General features: G+C 30.8%; 3 protein-coding genes across 6 annotated transcripts; 1 reads left to right on the top strand and 2 right to left on the bottom strand.

The window, feature by feature from the left end:
- Positions 1 to 5469: 5469 nt before the first annotated feature.
- LOC106757677 lies at positions 5470 to 13526 on the top strand. 4 transcript variants are annotated; one of them, XM_022779161.1, is made up of 17 exons: positions 5470 to 5776; positions 6642 to 6803; positions 6925 to 7041; positions 7131 to 7215; positions 8276 to 8384; positions 8520 to 8587; positions 8693 to 8818; positions 8910 to 10000; positions 10301 to 10501; positions 10601 to 10661; positions 11341 to 11454; positions 11726 to 11839; positions 11920 to 12026; positions 12298 to 12404; positions 12827 to 12890; positions 13011 to 13178; positions 13254 to 13526. In XM_022779161.1, the coding sequence occupies exons 1-13, from the start codon at positions 5715 to 5717 to the stop codon at positions 12019 to 12021; spliced, it is 2412 nt and encodes an 803-aa protein (XP_022634882.1). In that variant the 5' UTR covers positions 5470 to 5714; the 3' UTR covers positions 12022 to 12026; positions 12298 to 12404; positions 12827 to 12890; positions 13011 to 13178; positions 13254 to 13526. The 4 variants fall into 4 exon arrangements, with proteins under 4 accessions (XP_022634882.1, XP_022634881.1, XP_014495904.1 ...); XM_022779160.1 differs by lacking the exon at positions 13011 to 13178; XM_014640418.2 differs by lacking the exon at positions 12298 to 12404 and having other exon boundaries at positions 5471 to 5776.
- A 1610-nt stretch (positions 13527 to 15136) lies between these two features.
- Positions 15137 to 15941, bottom strand: LOC106757423. The gene is made up of 2 exons (XM_014640092.2): positions 15750 to 15941; positions 15137 to 15582 (listed from the first exon to the last, which is right to left on the bottom strand). Exons 1-2 carry the CDS (start codon positions 15857 to 15859, stop codon positions 15345 to 15347), a joined length of 348 nt encoding a protein of 115 aa, XP_014495578.1. The 5' UTR covers positions 15860 to 15941; the 3' UTR covers positions 15137 to 15344.
- Positions 15942 to 21971: 6030 nt separating this feature from the next.
- LOC106756902 (protein RTF1 homolog) lies at positions 21972 to 25132 on the bottom strand. Its single transcript, XM_014639501.2, has 3 exons — positions 24980 to 25132; positions 22357 to 24349; positions 21972 to 22273 (listed from the first exon to the last, which is right to left on the bottom strand). The coding sequence occupies exon 2, from the start codon at positions 24309 to 24311 to the stop codon at positions 22374 to 22376; it is 1938 nt and encodes a 645-aa protein (XP_014494987.1). The 5' UTR covers positions 24312 to 24349; positions 24980 to 25132; the 3' UTR covers positions 21972 to 22273; positions 22357 to 22373.
- Positions 25133 to 25757: the final 625 nt, after the last annotated feature.

Here is a 25757-nt window from a genome sequence, read left to right as displayed (position 1 = left end):
TTGGTATAGGACAGCTATTAAACTTCTAAATTTGTCACATTGTGTTCTTCATTCCTTTATATACATATAAATATCTCTAATATAAATATTCCTAATGGTAAAAAATATTTTAGACTGATATTAAAAGTAAATATGTGACATTCTCACCTAAAATATGTTAAGTGTGGAGATCTATATATAGGTTGAATCTCTCTCAACAGATTTAAACTTAAGGCATTGTTATTTCAAACAGGATAATGATATTTAGACAACATTTTTTTGACAATATTTGAATATTGATTATGTGTCAATCTGTGATTGGTCAAAAATTATTCCACAATTAATAATAATAATCATAAACTTATTGTGAAGTAATTTTTGACCAATTACAGATTGACACGTAATCAATGTTCAAATATTGTCAAAAAAATGTTGTCTAAATATCATTATCCTTTCAAATAAATAACAACAAAAATTATTTTTAAATCTTCTCAATTACTCTTTCAAATCCACCAACAAGACATAAAATTTACCATTACTATTTGAAATGATAGCAGAATATTCCTTTTCTTCTCCGATAATATGTATACTAATGAGTTGCAGAATGGGCAACATGTGCTGTAGGTCCCTGTTCGCATTATCATCATCACATCTGCATTTAGCACTTTGCGGCCTCCATACTATACTTATATTTTATAGTAATAGTAAGTGATTATTTTTCTTCAAGTTTTTTAAAGATGATAAAATAATAAATATATGCAATTAAACATCATATATCAGTTTATAGGAAATTTAGAATGTATTAAAAGGTAAACTTTAAAATTAATTCAATGTATTGTAAATTAGTTTTATTTTTAATTCTAGTTTATTTAAGATTTCTAAATATTTGTTGTTAATTTCGGTTAAGTTCAAATATGATGGGTATAGACTTCCATGTCTTAATTGGTTTTGCCTTAATTTTTTCTTCAAATTGCGTTTAGTGTGTTGTATTTTGATTGGAGTTTGAGTTTTAAGTTGATTCATAAAAGATCCAAACAAAGTAAGAAAAATCATGAGCCAATGAGCAACGATAAAATTATAGACAAATTTTTAAATATGATTTTATTAAGACTAGGACATTCCTCGTTTATTCTTATTAAATCTTTGTTTTTTTAACTGTTGAGTCCTTCAATTGTAATATTTTCCAATTGTTAAAGTATTACCATGCATTTTAATCTGGTGACGATAAAAGACTAATTTGTATTTTTATATAATTTATCATGATGTTTGAAATCTTGTTTTAACATCTATTTTTAAAACAAAATGATTTGTTTTTCATTGATGATCGTAATGAGATAATATGATATGAGCATATGTTATGAAAAGTAAGTCTAATATATTAAAAATCTTTTTTAATTTTGTTAGCTTTATAAAAAGTTAATTAGAAATAAATATTAAAAGAATGTCCGATAATGATATCAAATACTTGAATTATAGATTCTATAAATTGTTATCTTTTATACTATTGTCCATCAAATAACATGTGTTAACACTTTGCAACAAAATGAGAATAGGAAGAATCACCATCTCATAAAACTATTAGACCAAAGTTAATTTTATAGTTGTAAGATTTATCATTAACCATACATCCTTAATTGAAGTATCATTAATAAACTAAAGATTGGATATAAAAGAATTTTCACTTTAAAAACCAACTTCCACTCCTTTAAGCAAATTACCTTTAAGTGCTTCTTAGAAGAATGACCTAACTTCCTTAACTTCGATCTAGAATAAAAAGGAGAGACAAAAGATCCCTCCTCTTGATAATCTTTTTATATTAATATCCTTTGTTGAATTTCTCTTCACTAATATTGAAAATTTAGTATTGTATAAACATTTATTTATCTATTATTTTATCTTGTGTCAAAACTCATTTGATACATATTGTATACAACAACTATTATCAACATCCTGAATTTAAGAATATCAAACAAAACACACATGCATCAAATGCACACATACATACCTATGTGTGTGTGAAAATTTGTTTTCTTTACGTAACTTTTACTTTTCTATATTGCATGTAATTTCTATGGTTCTAGATGAAATTTCTCTAGTTGTGGTTTTAAAATCATGTCCTGATCATTGATCATATTTTTTGTTGTGTAGTTAGAATAATCGTAAGTTGTGGAGTTGTGTTGGAGAAGAATAATGTTAGGTGTACTTGTTAAGGTAAGAGAAGCTAATCTTTTTAAAATATTTAATGTTTTATAGTTGAATTCAAAAATTGTGTTACAAATGGTGTGATAGCTTGTTTGTATAAAGTTGAGAATATTTGTGAGAAGAGAGAGTTTGATGAATAATGTAGTAATATTGTATTTTATGAATAAAGAAGGCTATGAAAATTTGAGTAAACATGTTTAATTTAAATATGACATTGAGAAACTATTGAAATGAAATGTGAAAAAAATATTGACAATATGACATTGTAGGAAGGGATTAAAGAAAAACTAACCTATAAGAAAAGTGATGAATGAGTGTGACCTTAGTGATATTATAGTGAATTTATTGTTGGTGTTTGAAAGATGGAATGTATTTGATGTTGCATAGTGATTCTTAAAGAATTGATGAATTAATTAAAGGCATGCTTAAGTTGATAATCCTTATAGTGTGTAAAGAGTATAGATAGGAGAATGCATTGAATAATGTAGTATTGAATGTGACATGATATTTATACTTTTTAAGAAAGTAGTAGGTTTATGTGATTATTATAACATTGTGAAATTCTTTTTATTAAAAATGGTTTATATGTTACTAAGTAGTTTCTTTGTGTGCCACCAATTATGTTTATGATTATGTTGAGTTATGCTTGATAGTATATGAGTAATTGTGAAGATTTAATGTGTTTGAGTTATTAAATTAGTTATTTTTAAAGGAAAATACTAATCTAGGATGAGTCAAAATGTATTCAAAAAATTTTTCTAAGTGAGACTACCTTGACTCTATTGGTGTCTAACATAAAGGAAGATAAACTAGGTGGTGAGAGTAGATGGAGACTTCACTTGGCATACGGTATGATATGAAAAAGAATCATAAGAAGCTAGTGAAGTTAACTTTGTCAGTACTAGATGAAATGTATGAATTACAAATGATAAGAAGTTATAAAGAAGGAAGAAAAGAGCGACAATATGACAAGTGAAAAGTCTCATAAATCCATTCAATACACTATTTAGTTTGATGCTCGGCTGATTTTTATTTTATATTTCTCAAGGATTTATTTTGAGAACTTTTTTTTTTTGTGTGAAAATGATAGAATTTTCAAATTAAAGTTTATTTATGTGATAATTATCTTAACCTTACATTTTTATGTGTCTTTAATTTCTTTTCTTATGATTGTATTATAAATATAGGAGCTGATGGCAATAGTAACACTGGAGCTGAAACAAGTCATTAAAGGAGTAGTGTGGAAATATGTTAGATGTGTTTTTTAGCCTTTTGAAAAAAAACAAAAACTATATTAAGCTCTTAATTCACAATTTTTAGTTCTAAGTTAGGTTGATAATTTTTTTTTTAACGTAAGTGCATTATACCAATTTACCACCTACAGGTCCTTAATAAAGCTCACAAACATTTCCTTAACAATTTCACAAATAAATGTAAACTTTTATATCGTTTTGTACCTAAACATTTTGACCCCTCATAATTTCACACCAACTCTTTAATTCTTTCTTTATAAAAGGTTTAACTAACATCTTTATTTTTTTCGTGACTCAACTTCCTAAACTGCGTATTTTCTTATAAATTTTAATTCATAAACTTAAAAAAAATTAATGTTGTATTTTTAATCTAATATTGTTAATTTTCTTTATGTGTTAAATAATATTTTAAGTTGATATCTGATTGGAACAGATACGACCTCTAAATAACTCAAATGTCAGTTTAAAATACTATTTAACAAGTTCAAAAAATTTAAACAATTAAGTTAAGAAAATCATATCTGTTTTTTTTAAATTAAAATTTAAGACAAAAACAAATTTTAATTTCATATCAAAATTTGTAAAACTAAAAATATATTTAATTATTTTCAATTTTACACTTTTTCTTTCTTTTCATAGTATTTAGCTTTGGTGAAGACATTATAATATAATAATGGTTAGTTATTTAATTTCAAATTCTTCGTTGAGTTGAAAGATATGTAAGTTCAATAAGAACTACATCATGATCATATTCTGTGTAAGATCTAATTCTTCTCTATCTTAAAATTCTAGAAATTACAAAAGTCAAATTTGTAAGAAATGAAAATAAATTATTATTAATAAGAAAATGGAAAACGGATTCATCATAAAATATTTCAAATATGGAATAACTAAATCTCTAGAGTTTATATGTGAGATGACTTTCAACGACTTATCAAACAATGCTGAAAAGGTTATCCTTTTATGTACATGTGTTGTTCATCATCTAATTTTGCAGTTGAAGCTCACAAATATGACTTCAGAAGTGTATTTTTGGGGTTAAAGTATTAGTGACAAGTTTAATTTAAAAATAAATAAATTTTTTTTGGAAGTTAAAAAAATAATAATTAGTAATTTGGTTTTTATATTTAGATATATAATTTATTTTAGTTTATATTTTTTTGATATAATTTAGTTTTAATTTTGTTTAAAAAAATTAATGTCTTTTATATTAAATTTATGTTAATGTTATTTGAAACTATTATTATCAAACTTTTGAATTTTAATTTTGTTTTTTTAATTACAGCTGGTGATAATTTGGAATTTTAATTTCATTTTCTTAACTACATTTAGGAAAAGATGGTGAGAGGTGAAAAACAGATTTTGTGACTTTTTTATTTTCAAGAAAAATCACTATAACTTAAGTAACTTTTTTTAAGTTATATTCAATTTCTGTAAATCTAGAATAAAATATTCTCATTTTTAAAACTATTTTTGTTATAAATTATTCTACACATTTCTATATTTTTTAGCAGCTCACAATAATAAATAATTAAATAAATAAAAAAGCTAAAACTTTAGAAGGGAAGAAAAATAATTAAAACATGACCAAATATGAATGTGTTATCCTAACTAGTGAATCAACAACTCTCATAACATATCTTACTTCAATAAAATGTGCATTAGATATTAATTTAATTGTTTTAATCTTAAATTTCAAAGAAGAAAATAGAAATAAAAATAAAGAATCTAAAGAATATGACACTTGAAAAAGAGTTGATTGGATAATACATAATTAATGACTTAATTAATAATGTTTATCCATCTTTCATAAATTTCATATTCTTTCTTTGTCCTTCCTATCACAGTCTTCATTTTGGTCCTAAACCTAAGTTGGTTTCACAAATCCCTACGGGTGTGAGATCCAACGGTGTAGGTGGAGAGATCTGATGGCATGGAAGGGCAGAAAAAAACAAAACCCACGTACTTCCATTAATCAGAGTTTCCTCCCCGAAAAGTATTGGAAATTGTAGGGGAAGCCCCAAAAGATGGGAATTCCTTTTAGCGTGGTCTGGTTGGGTTAGGTCTGTCTTCGAAATGAAACAAAGACGGAGGCTCTGAAATAAAGGCTTTCGAGAGAAAGAGAGAGAAGAAGAAGAAGAAGAAAAAAGAAGAAGAGGGTAGTGTGTGTTTGTCTCTGTCTCTGTCTTTGTTCGAAACCATGAATCTCTTCTCTTCCCTATAACTCCTCTCAGATTCGATCCTCTCCTCTCTTCTCCCAATTTCGCCTCCTCCCCCAAAATGACGGGATTTTCTCGCTCGCGCGATCATGCTTCTTCCTCTTCGCACAATTCCAACAGCAGGTCCATTTTCTTTCCGTCGATTCCTTTTTCTAATGGAAATTCATTTTAATCTTACGCCTCTTCGCAATCTTTCTTTCAATTTCTCGCCGAATCCGCGACCGGAAGTCAGTATCGGATTGTTTCTTTTTCTGATTTTGCTGGAGTTTTCAATTACGCCTAATTCGGTTTTGTTCCTTTGGCCTGTTATTGTGGCGATGTGTTCGGGTTGCTTTCTGATTAGGATAGTGAAATAATAGTGTTGTTATATGTTGGAGGCAGCTGGAATTGAGCTTTATTCATGTGATTGATGTTCCCGAGGCTCGATTTCTGAGGCTGCTGCATGGTTTTTAGGTTGGATCCTGTTCTGCTGTAGAGTGGTTTTAGGTGTTGGTTAACATCAATTCGCGGTTGCTGGCTTGGAAACTGTCCAGAGTTGAGTTTTGTTTTGTTTTGTCTAGAGGTCTGTTTGAGTCGTGTGGAGTTAGCTAGGTTTTGCGATGAGATCGTGGTATTGTGAGGTTATGATCAATATGGGCCATGGTGGTTGGGTTTTTGTTGATTATAGATGCCTGGTGGTTCGGTACTTGTTGGAGAGTTTGAGCATGATTTTAATGGATGATCATGGAGAATGGGAGTTTCTTGTCGAAATTTTGTAGTTTCTGACCTTGAATATTGAGCATGTTTAGACTGTGAGTGAGCTTACCATGATCTATCATGCTACTATAAGCTGAGAATCCATACGTTTGTCAATACTTGGATTTTGAAGTTTATGTTCGTCAACTGAGGCCGAATTACAGAAATGCACTTTCCTTCTTTTAAGTTGAATTTGAAGTTACATGTTTTACTGTAAAATATTTCTCTTACCTGATGTGTTGAATTTGGCCAGTGGTAGCAATGTATTCAATTTGCTCGCAAGGAGAGAAATCTCACCCCGGACCAAATATGTGGCCAAATGGCACTGGGTTGAAGCTTCTAAGTCAAAGTCTAGTCCTTATTCTCGTCCCAAGAATGAGGTTGTGAGAGATGCAAGACGCGGTCTCCTCTCATGGTATTTACACTACTTTAGTCCATAAGTTGTATTGGCAAAAAATAAGCCTCTTGAGAATGTGAAATTTTGTTTTCAAGAATAGTCTATTTCGGGGGCTAACATCTCTGACAATGATTATCAGGGTTGAGGCTGAGTCATTGCGGCATTTGTCAGCTAAGTATTGTCCCTTATTGCCTCCTCCTCGGTCTACTATTGCAGCAGCATTTAGTTCCGATGGGAAGGTTCTTGCCTCTACACAGTAAGTTTTAACGGGCTGATCACCTCTTTGTTAGTTTTAGTCTAAAAACTTTTATGTTTGAATCTGATCTTGTTATGTGCCATGCACAGCGGTGACCATACAGTGAAGATAATTGATTGTGAAACTGGAAGTTGCCTAAAGGTGTTAGTTGGCCATAGGAGAACGCCTTGGGTGGTAAGTTTCAAATATGTCTGCTTGCCATTTGCCTTCATTTCCTGTGTTTTTTTAATCTCTCTTTTGTAGTATCTTTTGGTAATGATTGTGGTTTATGGAAGGAATCTTTTTTGCATGAAGTTTGATGAAATGTACTTTTCTCTGAAGTGACAATTTAATGAAATTGAGTTATTAAAATTCTCGTTGGTATTCTCAATTAGGTGATATCCCACCATTCAATTTATGTAGCTATTTATTTGTTACGGAAATATTTGTGTGCAACGAGTCTTTAGGTGTGGGTGGGTGGAAGGATGAACTGTTATTTGTACTTGAGTGGGTAAGTTCTAATTGAGAGATAAGGGAAGTTGCATCCGGGGAAGAAAATTCTGTCGTATCAACATTGTGCAAAACAGGGCATGTAGGATACTACTACATAAAGAAAATATTTATTATTTTGTTCAATTATTTGAACATAAAATAGTTGACACCGTAGACAACAATGTATATAATTGTCTTTATTTCTCAAATACTTTATCCTTTTCAAAAACACACGTCTCAAAAACTCCTCCTAAAATCAATGGGTACAGCGGAAGTTGTACATGTACCGTTTATTCCCTTTTTACCATTTACCACTTTGGTTTGTGCCACAAAATCCTTCCTTTCCTCCTGAATCCATTCGCCAAGACCCATGACCATTGCTTGAAGCTTAATAATATGTGAACTTTTGCCACACAGAGTGGGTTGAAAATATCATTAACTGGTATCAGGGTTTTAACAATTTCTATAATCAATTATGTGTATCTCATTTCCAATTTGCAAGTTTTAATTAGAAAAAGGAATACGAGACTGGTGATTCCACTCCAGTTTATTTGCCAATAAATGGTGCAAGTGTCATTTCTAATACATTAGGCCCTTTTGTCTAAAATTGTACCTTGTGTAACCCAACCAGGTGTAACTATTGTAATCCTCCCTCTCTCCTGTTGGAAATATTCTTGTGTTTCATGATGCACTCCCCGCCCCCAGTTGTTTTTAACTATGTGCTAATCATACCCAAAATTTGAACTTTATGTTAATGGTACAGGTTAGGTTCCATCCATTGCATCCACATATACTTGCGAGTGGGAGCTTGGATCAAGAAGTTCGTTTATGGGATGCCAACACATCAGAGTGCATAATATCTCATCATTTCTGTATGTTTACTCATTGACAATCTCTCTTACCTTTCTAAATTATTCTTTAACTGTTACTAAACATGTTCTTTGTTCCTTTCTTTTCTATATTGGTTTCTCTCTCATGAATTCAGTGGATTTTTTTTTTTCTCACAGACCGCCCCATTGCATCTATTGCTTTTCATGCCAAAGGTGAAATAATTGCTGTTGCATCTGGCCACAAGGTACTACTTTTTCTCCCATGTTTTTATATCTTAGATGAACTGTTGTGTTTTGATCTCACATTTTGGAGTCTTTTTTTTACACCACTTTGTGAAATACTGTCTCAGTTGTACATATGGCACCACAACAAAAAAGGTGAAGCATCCTCTCCTATATTTGTGTTGAAGACAAAGCGCTCACTTCGGGCTGTGCATTTTCACCCACATGCCGCACCATATCTTTTAACTGCGGAGGTGAACGATTTTGGTTGTGTATGTCCATGCTATTCAGAATGCTACTTTTTGGATTTTCCTTTTGGTTAACATACTTTGTATTGATACGCAGGTCAATGATCTTGACTCTTCAGATTCCTCAATGACAGAGGCAACATCTCTTGGCTATTTACAATATCCTCCGCCTGCTGTTTTTGTCACAAATATTCAGCCTACAGAACATATTAGTTTGTCCACCGAACTACCTTATGTGTCATTACCTTTCTTTTTCATGCCCTCAGATACTCTTGACGAGTCAAGAACAGAACTACAGCATTCTAGTCATGATGTGGGCTCAGGTAGCATGCAAATTGAGTCTTCTGCCATGGTACAGTTACAAGCAGATACAAGTGCAACAGAGCAATATGAGACCACTGTGTCTCCCATGGATACATTCTCTGAGATGCCCACCACTCAAACTGGTACAGAATATCCCACCCATACTTCTTTCTCTAATGGAATGGGAGTTGGCCTCAGTAATCTCACAATGGATGGTATGGAGACTGATGAAACCAGACCTGCTGAAGGAAGCCAACATGGAAACTCTACTAATACCTATTCTTTTAATGGTGTGCTACATGGACTGTCTAGGCAAACTGCCAACCGTGGGGTTCCCTCTGAGTTGGGTCAATTTAACCAGTTTTTTCCTTCTAGTTCAAGAGATCCAAGTGCATGGGAGTTGCCTTTTCTGCAAGGATGGTTAATGGGTCAAAGCCAAGCTGGTGTTCCTTCAATGCTTCCTCACATGGGTGCTAGCCGTGACATTCTAGCCCAACAGATTGGTTCTTCCACAATGCCATCTAATCTTTCCAGTTCTAATAATGATGCAGCAATGCCATCTTCAGCAATAACTGGCAGCATCAGCATACCAGGTTCTTCAATGAGATCAGGTTTACGGAATCATTTTTCTCAATCCCGTCAACCTGTATCTGAATCAGGCAATCTTGCTACTTCTATTAATAATTCACATGATGGATCCGATATCCAAACAATCATGAGTCGAATTCAATCAGAACTTGCCGCCACATCAGTGGCTGCTGCAGCGGCGGCAGAGTTGCCCTGCACTGTGAAGTTAAGAGTGTGGTCACATGACATAAAAAATCCTTGTGTCCCACTTAATGCCGACAGATGTCGTCTAAACATACCACATGCTGTCCTTTGCAGGTACCTTTTATGTTATTATATCTTCTTGTTGAAATAGTGTAATTCTTCAATGTCAAATTGTTATTTTAGAAAATTTAGTTTGTGCGTAATGTGAATTGATAACTTATTTTTTCATTTTTCGTGGTGAATGATTATGAACTCACTATTTGTCACTTAATAGTAATGGTGTTATACTTAATTTAGTCATAAATATGTTCATTTGGCATTCTTACCTCAGATTGAATTCAAATTGTATCCTATATTTAACTGTGCTTATATTTTTATTTTCAACTCAAAAAGTTGTATATTTTCCTTTTGCAGCGAAATGGGTGCTCATTTTTCACCATGTGGTAGATTTTTGGCCGCCTGTGTTGCATGTATGCTTCCTCATATAGAGGCTGATCCAGGCTTACAAACTCCAGTACACCAAGAGCCAGGTGTTGCAACATCACCAACCCGACATCCAATCTCAGCACACCAAGTTATGTATGAGTTGCGGATATATTCCCTTGAGGAGGCAACGTAAGGCTTGTTTACTTCATCTATTGCTTCCAATTGAAATCATTCACATACTCAGTTGGTTTTTTTTTTTTTTTTTTTTTGTTTATTTATGTTGAACAGATTTGGATTGGTGCTTGCATCACGGGCAATTAGAGCAGCTCATTGTCTGACATCAATTCAGGTTCATTACTTTATCTTTATGTTAGTCTGTGTGCCATACGTTTTATGCAACTAACACACATACGCACAATTTGGTCCCTGAACAACTTGTATTGCTTTGGTCTCTCAGTTTTCGTATATTGAAATTAGTCCGTTGAGGATTTGTTTTTCTTCCAAATTGACTATTGGTAGGGCAATCTTGTTGACAACTTGACACTTTTTTTGGACCAACCTTTATTAACTCTGAACAGAGTGCTTTCCCATTCATAATTTTCTTTGTTGAAATTGTGAGGTTTAGGTGTAAGAAGAGAATGAAGCACAAATTGAAATTAATTGTGATATATTTACAACGTATTGATGTGTTCATGAAACCTAGAGCTTTAACCCTTATTTTCTCTAATTATATTCCTAACAAATAAATAACTAGGAAACAAATAATGATATCAGAAAATATGGTAATCAGTCTGAGATGATGAAAATCCGATCCTGAAGGATATTCTAAGATGTGATCAATATTCTCTTATTACACTATATTTCCTTTTCTGCACACAACTGTACAACTATTTTGATATTCATGTTTTATAAATTGTTTCTTCGCTCTCCACGCTGCCTTATTAGAGATATGTGCCCCCTTTTGAATGATACATGTTTTTAAATTTATTCTTATAATAACTTTTGTGCAACTGCTGTTTGGTGTGTAGTTCTCTCCTACATCTGAGCACATACTACTTGCCTATGGTCGACGCCATGGCTCTCTTCTTAAAAGTATTGTCATTGATGGAGACACAACATTACCTATATACACAGTGCTAGAGGTAAAAAGCTCTCAATTTAAATTTTTCCAATGTGAATTGCTCTCACATGTACAAGCCCTTTGAAATCTGTATAATCTTTAGTACGAAGTGCTTTTGCTGTTTTTGGATCATGACATCTATATGCTTAAACTGTTGTCTAGACAACTGTTCAATTAGTTATGCTTAATCTATGGGCTAGCACTAATTGTTGTCATTCATATTGTCTATTCTCTTATTGTTTTGAAATGGTTTTGGTCTGAATTTCATGTCTATGAATTTACTTTATTTTCAGGTATACAGGGTGTCAGATATGGAACTTGTTAGGGTGCTTCCTAGTGCGGAAGACGAGGTCAATGTGGCATGCTTTCATCCTTTTGCTGGGGGAGGATTAGTTTATGGAACAAAGGTATGGTTTTGCTGGGGTGACCAATGATGTATGCTTTAGCTTATATTAGTTAAGTGGTAATCTTTTGCCTGTGGTTATAGGAAGGAAAGCTTAGAGTCCTCCAGTATGACGGTGCTCATGCAGTGAATGGCAACGGACCAAGTTACTTTCCTGAAGAGACCATCATTGGAGTCAGTCAGTGAGCCAGGTTATATAATTATTCTTTTAGGATTTATAGTTTATTTGACAACTAGGAAGTTACGGGTGGTTATGATTTTTGTCTATGTTTTGATGAGTAAATAGTCAATGTCAGAGGAGGATTAAGGGTAGACTATGCTGATGATACAATCACCTAAACTCTGATGTGATGATCACGCCAAAGCGACATCGTGTATTTTGTGAGATGATGCAGCATGACAGTTGCACTTTTATTTTAAAGAATCCAAGCCAAATTGATTTTTAAAATATGTTTTACTTAGGTAGTTGTCAAAGTTTGAGTCTCTCGCTTGTGCTTTTGGATCAGCATTTACCAATAACTACAAGCCAATCCTTTTTCTGCAACCATACGATATTTGGTTTACATTTGGTAAGGTTTTTAGTGGTTAAAAGAGTACATATTGGATTTTGCGTGATTCGTTACCTACATATGAAAAGCGTGTTTCCTATGAATATTGGAGGACTGACCCACGTTAAGTGTAAAAAAGAGACGGGTCTGTGATGAGTGGTGGGCTCTTTGAAGTAGGGTGAACTTGGTTGGAGTAAATGTCAGAATGGTTTCCGAAGAGTTGAATGAAAATTTATTTGATTGTTTCAAAGAATAATCATTTTGACTTTTTTGAGTATTCGCTTGTAGGAATTACATCTCCTTATTCAACTCTTCGGAAGAGTGAATTAAGGAACATGCTAGCTTTTGTTTTTACAATGGCATTCCTTTACGTTAATATGCATTTGGATCATGATTATTGACATTTAGTTTATATATCCTTACAAATTTACTGCCTGTTTTAGGTTTACATAAATGATTGGACATGGAACTCAAAGATTTGATTCACATTACAGTGCAACTCAAATGGTAAGCCTTCTACGCCAGCCCCAGTCCTTCGGTTGCGTTTGTGGTTATGAAAAATATATAAACCCATACACGATAAGCTTTTTTATGCAAGTAGTGGATACGAAATATTTTTTGTTTCAGGATAATTATAGGGAGAGGTGGACCTCTCAAGGAGTTGAGCTTTCTCACCATAAGATGTACTATATATTCACAGAGTAGAGATTCTCTGACCTTGATTTTTAATCAACAACTCAACCAGTGAAGTTATTGAAAAAACAATTCAACCATTTAAAGCTCAACTCTTGGGAGGTACATACTCTGATAGAAATTATCCTTCTTTTCAAGTGCTTGAGGTTTTAAAATGTATTTCTTATCCCCATGCAGCTCTCTCTGCTGATGATCTGCCCAAACATAACCATATCCAGTGCTGACCCATGCAACCGATGGTGGAACTTCACTCACCGCAGTACCAAATGTATATTTTTGTATTATCCATGTACGAGTATGTACTAACATTTTCCTTTGTTAACATGTTTGTATTTCTTATTTTCCTCTCCAACCCCCTCCCTCCTTCAACCCATAAGTGGGAATCTCCGTTTCTACCTGTGTAACGTTAGTAGTGAAAGAAAATGTTTGTTCTTTTTTTTTTTCTTTTTCCTTCTTCGTCTCCGGGAAATTCTCTAGCAACACGACATGCCACTAAATTACACCATGCGGACGCCAAACATTTAATATATCCATGTTATGTAGGTCCTGTCCTGCGAGTGTGGGTAGATACACACACTGTCAATGTTAACAAGCTCATTTAAGTTTTTCTTATGGAATTTGTTCAAACCTGTGTATGTAGACAAAAATAACATACTATCGAGGTCATAGGTAATTTTGATATTCTGGGTATACTAATTCCAAATGTCTCTGTATGCATATACTAATCTAAGACTGTGTAATATAAATCTGTTTATTTAAAGAAATAATTGTTTTTTTTTTCAGATGTTGGGGAGAAACCGATTGTTCTTGAAACTTCCTGTTTTCGAAGGAGTTTCAATTACATAATAGGGGAAGGGAAATTCTGTGTAATGTACAAGAGCATTCGAAGTTTTGCTAAATGTATGTTCCATTATTAAATTTGATTAATATTAAGTTGCATTATGAAAAGGGGGCGTGTTAGAAGTTATATATTATTTCGTATGAAATTTCTGGACAGCATTGTCAAAAGGAGAGATTTTAAGATTTTATAAAACCATCCTTTAAAAATGTAAAAACAAAATAGAATAGAAATGATAGGATGTGAAAATGAGGGGATAGAGAGATACATGTCATGGGACACGCAATGGTGTGGTAGTTGTGGGGCACGCCAGAAGTTGTCGTTGGTCTTCCCTCCTAAATGAGAAAAGTTTGAATAGGCTTTTGCCTCTTTAATGTGGTCGGTTTTTTTTTTTTTTTTTTTTTTTTTATTGGGGAGTACAACAAGATTGAACGTCCAAACGAATAAGAATCCAAATAGATGGTTGCTAAACTGCTGAAACAAAAGATACTCTCTCTCTCCCTTTAAAAAAATAAGAAAGAATTGAAGGAAAAGGATGAAGACGATAAATTCCAAAGAAGAAAAGAATGTAGCCATTATAAAGGGCCATGTGCAAGTCTTTTTCCCTAAATACAATATCTAAAAACCCTGTACTTATCCTCATGTCGTCGACTCCTCCTATATTCTTTCCACTTCAAACAAAGGAATTTATCTTAACAAGTTATTTTCAAACGAGGCATCAATAATTACAAATATTTATTTTAAATCGTTTAATTAAACAATAAAACATTATTAGATTTCAAAACATTTTATTTTTAGTTGAAATATTTCATGTAATTATTCTATATGATATTTTATTTAACAATTTAAAGGGAAAAAAATGTTAACGAAGATAAGTTTAACAAAACTTATGTATTCTTCACGTGAAACCTATCTTACTAATATTTTTTAATAAAAAATCAAATGACAATAAGAAGAAGGAAGTGAAATGAAATGAAGAAAAAAAGAAGAAAGTGGAATTGGTCGTAGTCATCAGATGAGAAAGTATGACAGAGCAGAACACATCGATTCACGTGTCCAAATCATTCCCATTGTTTCTTTTCTTTAGCAAAATCAACATTCATTATTCAATTAAAATTCCATCCAAAATTGTTGACCAGTCAAAGTAACAATAAAAGCTGTCTTTTATTTTTTTACACGTAGATACAGGACTTCATGCATTGACTGATATGTTTTCTCCTTCTTTGACTAAAATAATTATCATTCATTTCAATCTCTCTCTCTCTCTCTCTCTTTCTTTCTTTCTTTCTTTCAGCCATAGCATCTCAATTCAATTCCTCCCACATTCAAACAACAGCAACCAGACAACCATTTTCTATCTTTTTCTTTTCTTCTTTTCAATGAAGCTAAAATTAACCTAATTAATGATAATAATTGGTCGAAATGAGTACTTAACAAGATGATGATGATGTAGCAGAAGAATTTGATTCAAATTTGTAATACTTATCCACTGCAAGAGACACATCCCAAGTGCAACTGAGTCCCTTTGGAATGGTGACAAGGTCTCCAGCTCCAAACTCCACAAACTCTGATGACCCTTTTAGGTAAGCCTTCACCTTCCCTTTCACCAAGTAGCATGTCTCTTCTGCATCAAATTTCAACTGGTACTTCCCTGGAGAACAACCCCACCTTTCATTACAGTTTTCACAGTGTCAGTGCATTCCATCATTCTATTTTTTCACAACCCATAAACACACTCTTATACTATTTTTCTGTCAAATTTAAACATCATCAACACAACAATTCTTTTACACTCAAAGCTAGCAAAAGAGAATGAGAGAAGGAAGGGCATGTACTTGGGCCAGCACTTGATGTTCAACTCAGCTAGGCGTGACTGTGGAGGATTTCTTTCAATGGTGATTCTGAGGTTTGAGTTGGAATCTGCAGCCATGGATGGTTGTTTCATGCACTCTTGTGTGCCTTTGGAGAGAATGAGAATGTAAAAGAAGTGAACATCAGCAGTGTTTTATAACAGGATAATGATAATAAGAAGACTTTATATTTATATAAGACTTTCTCACAAAATAATTATCAAGATTTATGGTTCGTACTTGCAATTTCAAAAAGTAATATTCACCTATCACATCGCGCCACGTAATAATTCATAATATACAGTTTTTCAAATGTAAACCTCGTGTGATATTTCTGTCTATGTGCTATCAATCACATTCTATTATTATTATTATTATTTTATTTTTTAATTCTATAAGGCTTTTAGAATTAACCATTATAAACATTCAATTTATTTAGTTTTTATAACTATAAAAAATTGTTTCAACCCAGCACATAGAATTATTCAGACTAGGCTAACACGTTTGGCACGTGGCATGTGAATTGTTACCATTAAAATTACTAATGTGATGATACGTTACCATTATTATAACAATAAATAGAGATTAAATCTAAGAACGAATAATTACTTAGCCAAACATAATTAATTGACGTAATATATATATAGTAATTAAGGGGAGTTTCTAATTACTTCACTGCCTAAAAGAAAAAACGGTAATACTCTAATTTTCTCAGTACTGAATATGCTAACTTACTATGTTTTATTTTAATTTTCTATCGAGATAAATCCACATCCATTATTATAAAATCAACTTTTCAAATCAGTAATTAATTTGAATTGGAAATACCTTTTTCGAAAAAATATCCTCAAAATTTAAAGTGGTGTAGTTTTTCAATTTTTTTACATTAAAAAACTACATACTATCCTTTTCAGGATAAAGTAAATTGAAAATGACAAAAGAAAAAGTGTGAGAAATTTGACTCGAATGAATGTGACAATTCAAAATAATTTTTAAAATATGTTACTTTAATTCTCTCCCTAAGTTGCTGAACATGTGTTTTTTGTTCAAAATAAATTAATCACATTATTAAGATTGGATTTGTGAACGAGTCTACAAATAAATTTAACGAAAGATAAATATATAAAATAATTATTTCCGTGTTAACTTTATTACAAATATTAAAATTTCAATTTTTATTATTATGTTTTTACGAAAAGGTAATTACGAATATTAATTAGAACATACTTAACTTATCTCTCATTATTGATTTCAACTAATCTATTATCAAATCGAGTCAACAGTCAAATATATAGATACTTCTTATATTTTCTTTTTAAAAAATATTAATTGTATACGAATATATTACTATTAAACAACATTTTGACAGCTATTAAACAATATGGTTATGTATTTAACCGATGGTCAATATAACCTTTTTCAGAAAAATAAAATCAAGTATGCGTAATTAAGTTATTAAAGAAATTTAATAGTTATTTAATTGAAATAAGTGGGGCAATTATATCTGTAATTAATAACAATAATTTTTAAAGTTTGATCAATAAAACTAATACAGTTTACATATGACTATCATATAATTGTTCAAAGCCAATCTTACCCGTAGAAAATAGTTTATATCTTCACTGATATAATAAACAAAAATATGTGTAATACTAATAAAAGACTCCAGCACTCTAGAACTTTTAAGTAATTAAATATAAAAAAGTCAAATTTGTTTTTTAGTAAAATTTAAATTAGTATTTTTTGAAATTTTAAACCAATTTAGTTATTTAATTAAATTCTGTTAAATTTATTTAATATTTTAAACCCATTTAAAACATTAATAACTTTAATAATTTTTTATTAAAAAGACAAAATCAACATATTTCAAGTTAAAAAATTAAATTGAGTTAAAATTAAAAAAGAATTACTGAAAGAAAGATGAGAGATTAAAATAAAATTTAACCTTAATATAAAATATAAAAAATATAATTATATAAAATATTATATTCAATAAAAAAATAGAATATTTTTGGAAAACGATTTTCTATGAGAAGATGCAAAGTGTGGTATATAGTAAAACACGTCTGATGAAACATAAAGGCAATAAATCATTAGATGCAATATTCAAAGTAATACATCATATAATCACATTTACCTTTTCTTTTCTTTATTGTGCAATTCATTTGAAAGAAATATCATACCTTTATTACTCTTGTACACGGATACTAGAAATTTTATATTTTATAATATTTTAACATTTTATTTTCTAAAATTGTGTTTTAAAGCTTATAATACGTTAAGAATGATAAAATTTGATTATTTTAATAATAAAAACATAAAGATATAAATAAAAGAATTTTATTATTTTTAAAGTATATTGTTTTTTTAAAACTCTTTTTTTTTTCTAGAGCTTTTTTTTAGACGTTCTCACCACTTATGCATCCGTTTGAGAAAGTTGAAGACAATTAAAGTGGTTTTTAAGACAAATTCTTTACTTTTGTCTGATCAGTTTATCAAATAGAGTAAATTGATTTTTTATTCTGTTTTTTTCTTGGTTGGTTTGTTCTTTCTGTGCATGTGAATCATCTTGGTACGCATGTATTGTTCGAATCTTCTATAAGAATCTTTGTTGATCAATGGTTCTAGTGGTGTGTCCTGATCGTGTTTGTGTCATAGAGACAAATAAAAATATTGTGTGTATTGAGGTATTTTTAGGATTCCTTAAGCGTTTAGCCTTTCAAGTAAGGAAAAACAATTGCCTTGTTTTTTAACTGATAGATAACTTGCAATTGGTGATAACATGCTTGTACGATAGTTGATTTATGTAATTGAGTTATTTGATGAAATATGACATGTGGAGTTGAGTTATGGTTTTGATTATCTTTAGTGATTTGTAAGTTGAATTTTTGTATGTTGAATACGGTGATATTGCATTTGAGTTGAATTGAGTCATTGACTTGTGTATAATATGATGCTTAGTATGTTGCGACATTTGTACTTGTTGTTAGATTGGATTGTAGGACTTGAGTGTATAAATATTCAAAATTATACAGATTTATTGGGTGAGTATATACTCAATGGACGAAGACAAAGTCAGATGGTTATTGATTTGGTAGTCTTTGGAAGAGAACAAACTCGCTGGACAAACCTAAAGTCAAAGAGTTTACTAATTTGACAGTAGTTAAGCAAGAATATATTCACTAAACAAGGTTAAAGTCAAAAAGCTATTGACTTGATAGTTATTGAGTAAGAATACTCTCGTTGGGTGAGACCAAAGTTAGAAAGCTTACTGACTTGATAGTCATTGGTCGACACAAGTCTTGTTTGAAAATTTTTGTGAGAAATTAATTTTGTATGTTCTAGTGACAATTATTAGGGAAGTTATATTTTATGTATTATGTGATATTGTATTTTTATTCAAAATAAAGTTTTATTTTTCTTAATAGTATACTATTAATTTAATATTTTTTAAAATTTATTTAGTATTGTCTATATTTCCTTAACATTTACGTATTTATTATAAAATATATTAACCGTTCGTAGAGAATAAATATATTATCAACTGTTCAAAATTCTAATCGTGGATTCTTGAAATAAACTGTTTAAATAATATTAGAGCAAATATTTAATATATCACATAATAATTATTCATAATATTTAAATGAGAAAGATAATTTTGTTTTTTTCACTTTACCAAAAAATAATCATGTTTTATTTAATATTTGTATTCATTAGCAAATAATAGCCTGTTTTTTGAGATTCTGCCAAGCTTCAAATAGCGTTTAAACCAAAAAAAAAAAGTTTTATCAGAAGTCAAATCGAGTTATTTTCAATTTTGTGATAACATATAGAGAAAATAAACTATGTAATTATTTGTATCATTATCTAACATAAATGATTACCTATGATATTTTCTTTCAAAGTCATATTAATAACAATAATCTCTGACTGTTAAATAGTATGTTATTTTTGTATTGAATATGCATATTCATTAAATTAAATTCCAATAGAAATGCAAACAAGTAGATGCTCGGTGTTTAGATACATTTGAATTGTAAAAAATATAAAAGCAATTCTCATTGCTTCTAACGTATGACGTGAAACCAAACATGGGGTTAGTCATTAAGAACAAGATCAACTTACAATTTAATCTTTTAATTGAATAAGTATATTATAAATTCGTATATTGATTTGAACATATAGTTAAATTAATCAACTAAATTTTTGTTACGAATTTGGGCCCAATCTGGGGCAATCCAAGCATGATGACCCAGTCCTAATCCAGAAACTATAGTTGACAATTTCTAAAGGTTCAAGCTATTTATACCCCTAATTTTCTCTTTGCACCACTTTTCTATTTTTAAAATACTTTTAACAAAAGCTATATTTAAGTGAAGGGTGTTTCATCCTACACCTCCAACCTTTCATCATGCACTTCCAAAAATTATACTTTTGACCTACTGACACCTGACCTTACACTTCCAACTTTTTTAAAGTTTTAAATTTTAACTCTAATAAATATCTTTTCATATTTTTTTTTCTCTTATTAAAAGCAATATGTACTACTTTAATAATAATTTAATTTAATTTAAAATTCAAAATTTTTTAATCTAATTTTATATTTTAATAATTATTAAAATATGATTTATATTATAATAATAATTATATTAAATAACTAAAATAAAAATAATAATAGTAAAAATAAAAAGTAAAATAGTAATAATCAATTTGATTTACTATACTAAATTATATTAAAATATTAAATTAAATTAAATAATTATTAAATTTAAATAAAAACAAAATTTTAAAAACATTATTTATCATATATCTATATCCGAAGCATATGACTATTGTCCGATTAACAAATATGTTAACAATTTTATTTTTTATTTAAAATTTAATAAACATTTAATTTAATTTAACATTATAATATTATTTATTATATTTTTATATTTTAATAATTATTATAATATGATTTATATTTTTATAATAGTTTTATTAAAAAATTAAAATAACAATGACTAAAATAAGAGTGATAATATGAAAATAAAAATAAGATTTAAAATTACATGTATTTAAATATATTAAATTATATTAAAATATTAAATTAAATCATTATTATAATTAAAAGAAAAAACAAAATTAAGAAAATTTATTAATCGGATATAGATATCCGATAGGCAATTGTTTTTAAAATTTTGTTTTTATTTAAATTTAATAATTATTTAATTTAATTTAATATTTTAATATAATTTAATATATTTTTAATATAGAAAATCAAATTTATTATTACTATTTTATTTTTTATTTTTACTATTATTATTTTTATTTTAATTATTTAATATAATTATTATTATAATATAAATCATATTTTAATAATTACTAAAATATAAAATTATATTAAATAGTATTTGAATTTTAAAAATTAAATTAAATTATTATTAAGGTGGTGCAAAATGTGTTTAATAAGAAAGTGAAAAGAATATGAAAAAGTATTTATTAGAGTTAAAAATGAAACTTTTGAAAAAGTTAGAGGTGCATGATATGATGAGTTGTGAGAAGGTGCAGGATGAAGGGTTGGAAATGTGGAATGAAACATCCTTAAGTGAAATATTTTCCTAAACCGGTATGCTCTAATACATTATAAAAACTAATTTACGTGTGTATACACAAATTATGCAATGGAAATTAGTTTGTGAAAGATAAAGTATGTGTGAAAATGAGAAGAAAAAGGAGTATTTTGAAAATGTTAAGAAAAAAAAGTAAGGAGTGTTAATGATTCCAAAAAGTGTAAAATTGTGAAATGTGAGCATTTGTAAAACAAGAAATAAGACGTTATTTGAGATGGAACTTTACTTGCAATCTGATTTGATATTGGATTCTTCCTATCACTTTGAAATAACAATTAAGATGATTTTACAAAAAACAAACTACATTATTGGTTCAACATTGTAAAATTTTATATTTAAAACTGATCAGGAGCATAAATAACTATAGGTAACCTAAAATTTTAGATTTATAAGATATTGTATTTCGAATCATATTACATCAAAATCAATTTTATCAACAATCATGCAAAATGACACAAACTCTACTATTTGATTTTCTGTATGATTATGCAGTGCGCTGTAGTGAATTGCATACGATTTGAACTGAAAATTACAATATTTCGAAATATTAACCCACATGTTGTAAACTTTAATGTTACCTACAATGATCACATCCACAACCTAGTAAAGGGGCTACAAATATTCAGGTGATAATCTTTTTAGGAAAAAACAAAATAAACACTAAAGTCATTGAGCACCTTTGATATCATCCTTAAGACAATGCATATGAAGTGCATTAAAAAAAAGTAAAGATTGAAACAAACAAACATAATTTTGTCTGAAACCCGACTATCTCTGCATCTATTCAGCTCTGTTCCAGGCATCCAGCAAGAACCGATGTTGAATCATTCGAACAAGGTAAAACTTGGATCTAACAATTTTGGGGAAGGTAAAAGAAAATGAGAACTCCATGATCACCTGAAAAGTTGAGATATATAGTTATCAACGGGCAAAACAGTAAAATTGGAATCCAACCAACTTCATCGTATAAAAGTGTGTACCTGATGAAAGTTGCTATTTAGGCAGAATTCAAAAAAACCCCCATTCTTCGCTTGTATTCACTAATTGATATTGTCTTCGCATGGCTCTTACCATCCTTTTCCGGAACTTGAGGTCCAACAGTTGCTTCTATTCTCTGTTTTTTTGCCATAAACCCTGCCTGAACTCCTTGGGCTCCACCAAAGTTGTGGAGTACTGATAATGATATTGGCAGCTCAAAATCGTGCAGCACATTTGACACTGTCCCTTGATCCACCGGAGCACTTGTATCTACTAACTTCCCAGCACCGGCAGCAGCTTTTATTGCTGCAGCAGTAGCAGCCATGCCAGCCACCCCTGTCACAGCTGTTCTCGTCTGATAGCTGCCTTCATCAGCCACCATATCAATGACACTATTATCTTCAGCTGCAGCCTCTTCAGTTGGCTTTGCGGCATAGTAATTTCTTGATCTAGTCCATCTCCTTGAAAATGGATCATAACCTGCCTCCCCTGCTTTCAAATCTTTATTCATTGGCTTCAATTCAGAAGCATTTTTGAAGTTCTCAAACCTGTTCTTTTTATTCATCTCAGAAAGCTTCAGAGCTCTGGCATCCTTCTCCTTAGACTGCTGAGCTTCCTCCAATTCTTGCAACCTTGTTATGATCCTATTCACTTCAGTATTATTTTGCTTACTCTGTGCTATTTCTAATTGCGTTCTTAACCGATCCTTCTCAGCTGCAATATTCAGTGGTCTTATTTTGGCAGATTTTTTCTCTTGTAACATCTGCTTCACCGTAGCAGCTGAGTAAACAAACGAGTTGATATTTTGTATAGCTTGCTTTTTAATTTCCACTTCTTGCTTTGTTGGCATCCGACCGCCTCTTCGTTCCACTTCCTTAACCCACTGGATGAACTCCTCCTCAAGTGGAAGAGAGTCGCTAACCATAGTCATTTGCCACCTTGCAGCAGAAGTTTCGTTTCCCCAGACAAGATTTAAGTACTTATGTGTCATTTTATTTTCTAATTTATACTGCCGATCACAATCGGTGGCATCAACATTTTTTACCAAGCAAAGCCTGTAGATAGGTCCTGACTTTGATCTACCAATACCAACTCTTACAAAACAACCAGCAATTAACTCCTCAAAAAAGGGCTCCATAAACCATTTTGCTAGTTTTGATCTGCAAACAGTAATTTCTTTTATATCCTCAAATGAAAGCCCTTCAGATCGTAAAACTATCCTGTCATTATCACTGTCAACGATAATGTCATCATGACTCAACCCTCCATCATCACTCAGGGATCTATTTTCACTTTCACTGTCACTTGAGCTAGTGAGACTTGTTGAAGAGAAAGGTTTGTGCTTTGGTGAAAGATGTCCCGGTCCAGGACTTTTAGATGCCTCATTTAGTCTGCGGTTTGCTTCTGAATCTTGCTGCTTTAATCTTTTCGCACGCAATTCATTTAAAGCACCATCCTTGGCAGTTGACCGGTCAACTGACCGGACTGATGACCGCACACGAGATGGTGGAGGAGATGAAGTATGTGTCCCAGGTAGAGTTGTCTTTCCCTTCTCCCGCTTTGATGATATCTTCCCCAATAAGTCTTTATCATACTTCTTGGTAGCCCTATCTGATAATATCATCTCTCTCTGTAGTTCAGTCATCTCAGAAAGCTTACGCCTGTCATCTTCATTCTTATAAAGGTCATCACCAAAATCATATTCATCGCTGCTGTCACCATTGTGATCAGATTGGCCATCCTTTTCTTCCTGACTTCCCTTGCCATCGTATCTTTCCTTTAGATCAAATCTCTTCTTTAGGGGAACTCGTGAGCCAGAGAGATTTGGGCCAGAATATTCATGTTCATCATCTGAACTTGAGATATTCTCACCATCACCATGTCCTCTTCTTGAAGTTGGCCGAGAGTGTCGGGTTCTACCCGCTGCCTCCAAGAGCAAATTTTCTAAATCCGCCATAACTCCGTTTTACCTCAGCCTTAGAATCCAAATATATCCTGCTCACATAACACAACAAATACACAATCAACAATCCAATCAGTACAACAAAAGTTGATGAAAGCATCTACAATAACACAAAAACATCTAAAAGATACAAATTTAAAGTGTTCATTGCATCCTTTTCATGCACATCGTCTCCAAATCCAAATTCGAATCCATAAAATAGGCATGCAAATAATCATTCACCAAGGATCTAAAACATAGACCAGAACAAAATAATTTTTAGGTGTTTATGACCACAGAGCAACACATTTATCCACAATTTTCCACCGTCAAGCTTTAAGTATGCGGCGACACTGGTGATCTTAGTTTCACCAAAATTCCAGACACGGGATGATAACCTAATCGACGTTGCAACCAAAATTGACCACTTCACAAATGATATGAAGTATCCTAGCAGAGTCAGGAACTACCATTCACAGAACAACTCTGCATGCAACCTCTAATACTCTCGAAATCAACATTCAAATTCAACAAAGAAAGTCAAAGCACTTGATAACAATGTCATCAGTAACAACTATTTGAAAAAAAGAATTAAAAGAAAAATTATGCAATGTGACAAAATTATTGTTGTAACCGTGGAAACCAGATAGATTGAATTGGGAGAAGGAGGAGAGAGAACTTACAGTTGAAGAAATAGAAAATTGCAGAGTATGTTTGGATGGGAGGAAGTCGTGGTGTGGAGAATAGAGTGTATTGAAAGTGCTACAACCCTAATCCAACGGCACCACACACTCTTGAAGAAGTAAGCTAAGCTAGTAACCTTAGTCTTCCGCGCTCCCGCCTTTTATATCTTTCGGGTTTCGACGTTTGGTTTTACTTTTAATTTTCGTTATCACACCACACTATTTTTTGCTCTATACATTTTATATTTTATATAGGAAAAAAAATTAAGTATAATTAAATATATTATTTTATTCTCATAACACAGGAAATTAATACCAAGTTACTCATGTTTTAATATATTTCTTTACAAAATTTAAGTCTTAAATTTAAAAGTTAAAACTCTTTTTTGTATTACAACTTATTATCAAATGTTGTAGTTAATATTCTATTTAAATAATAACTAGCATTGTTAATATTGATGGAAATATTAATACTTTCTGTCAGAATTTGGAGAATGTATTAACTGAACCATAATAATTTAATTAAAAGATAGTTAAATGTGTAATTAAGTTTTTTTGGTTACACTATGACAAAATTATATTATAGGTAAATCTACTAATATTTTAGATATATATACAAATTACTAACTTGTAATCAATACCACTAGAGAGATACAATTCACTTTAGTAATTTTATTTTTATGTTTGAGTAATTATTTTGTTAGAAGATATTTTTGTCTTCCACGTGATTTTTTAAATAAAACATGTTATATTCTCTTTTATTAACATTTAGAGATAT

The sequence above is a fragment of the Vigna radiata genome, chromosome 3 (assembly GCF_000741045.1).
Source record: "Vigna radiata var. radiata cultivar VC1973A chromosome 3, Vradiata_ver6, whole genome shotgun sequence".
NCBI classification, from domain to species: domain Eukaryota; kingdom Viridiplantae; phylum Streptophyta; class Magnoliopsida; order Fabales; family Fabaceae; genus Vigna; species Vigna radiata.
The sequence above is the reverse complement of the archived record's forward strand: the minus strand, read 5'-3'. Positions and strand labels throughout refer to the sequence as shown.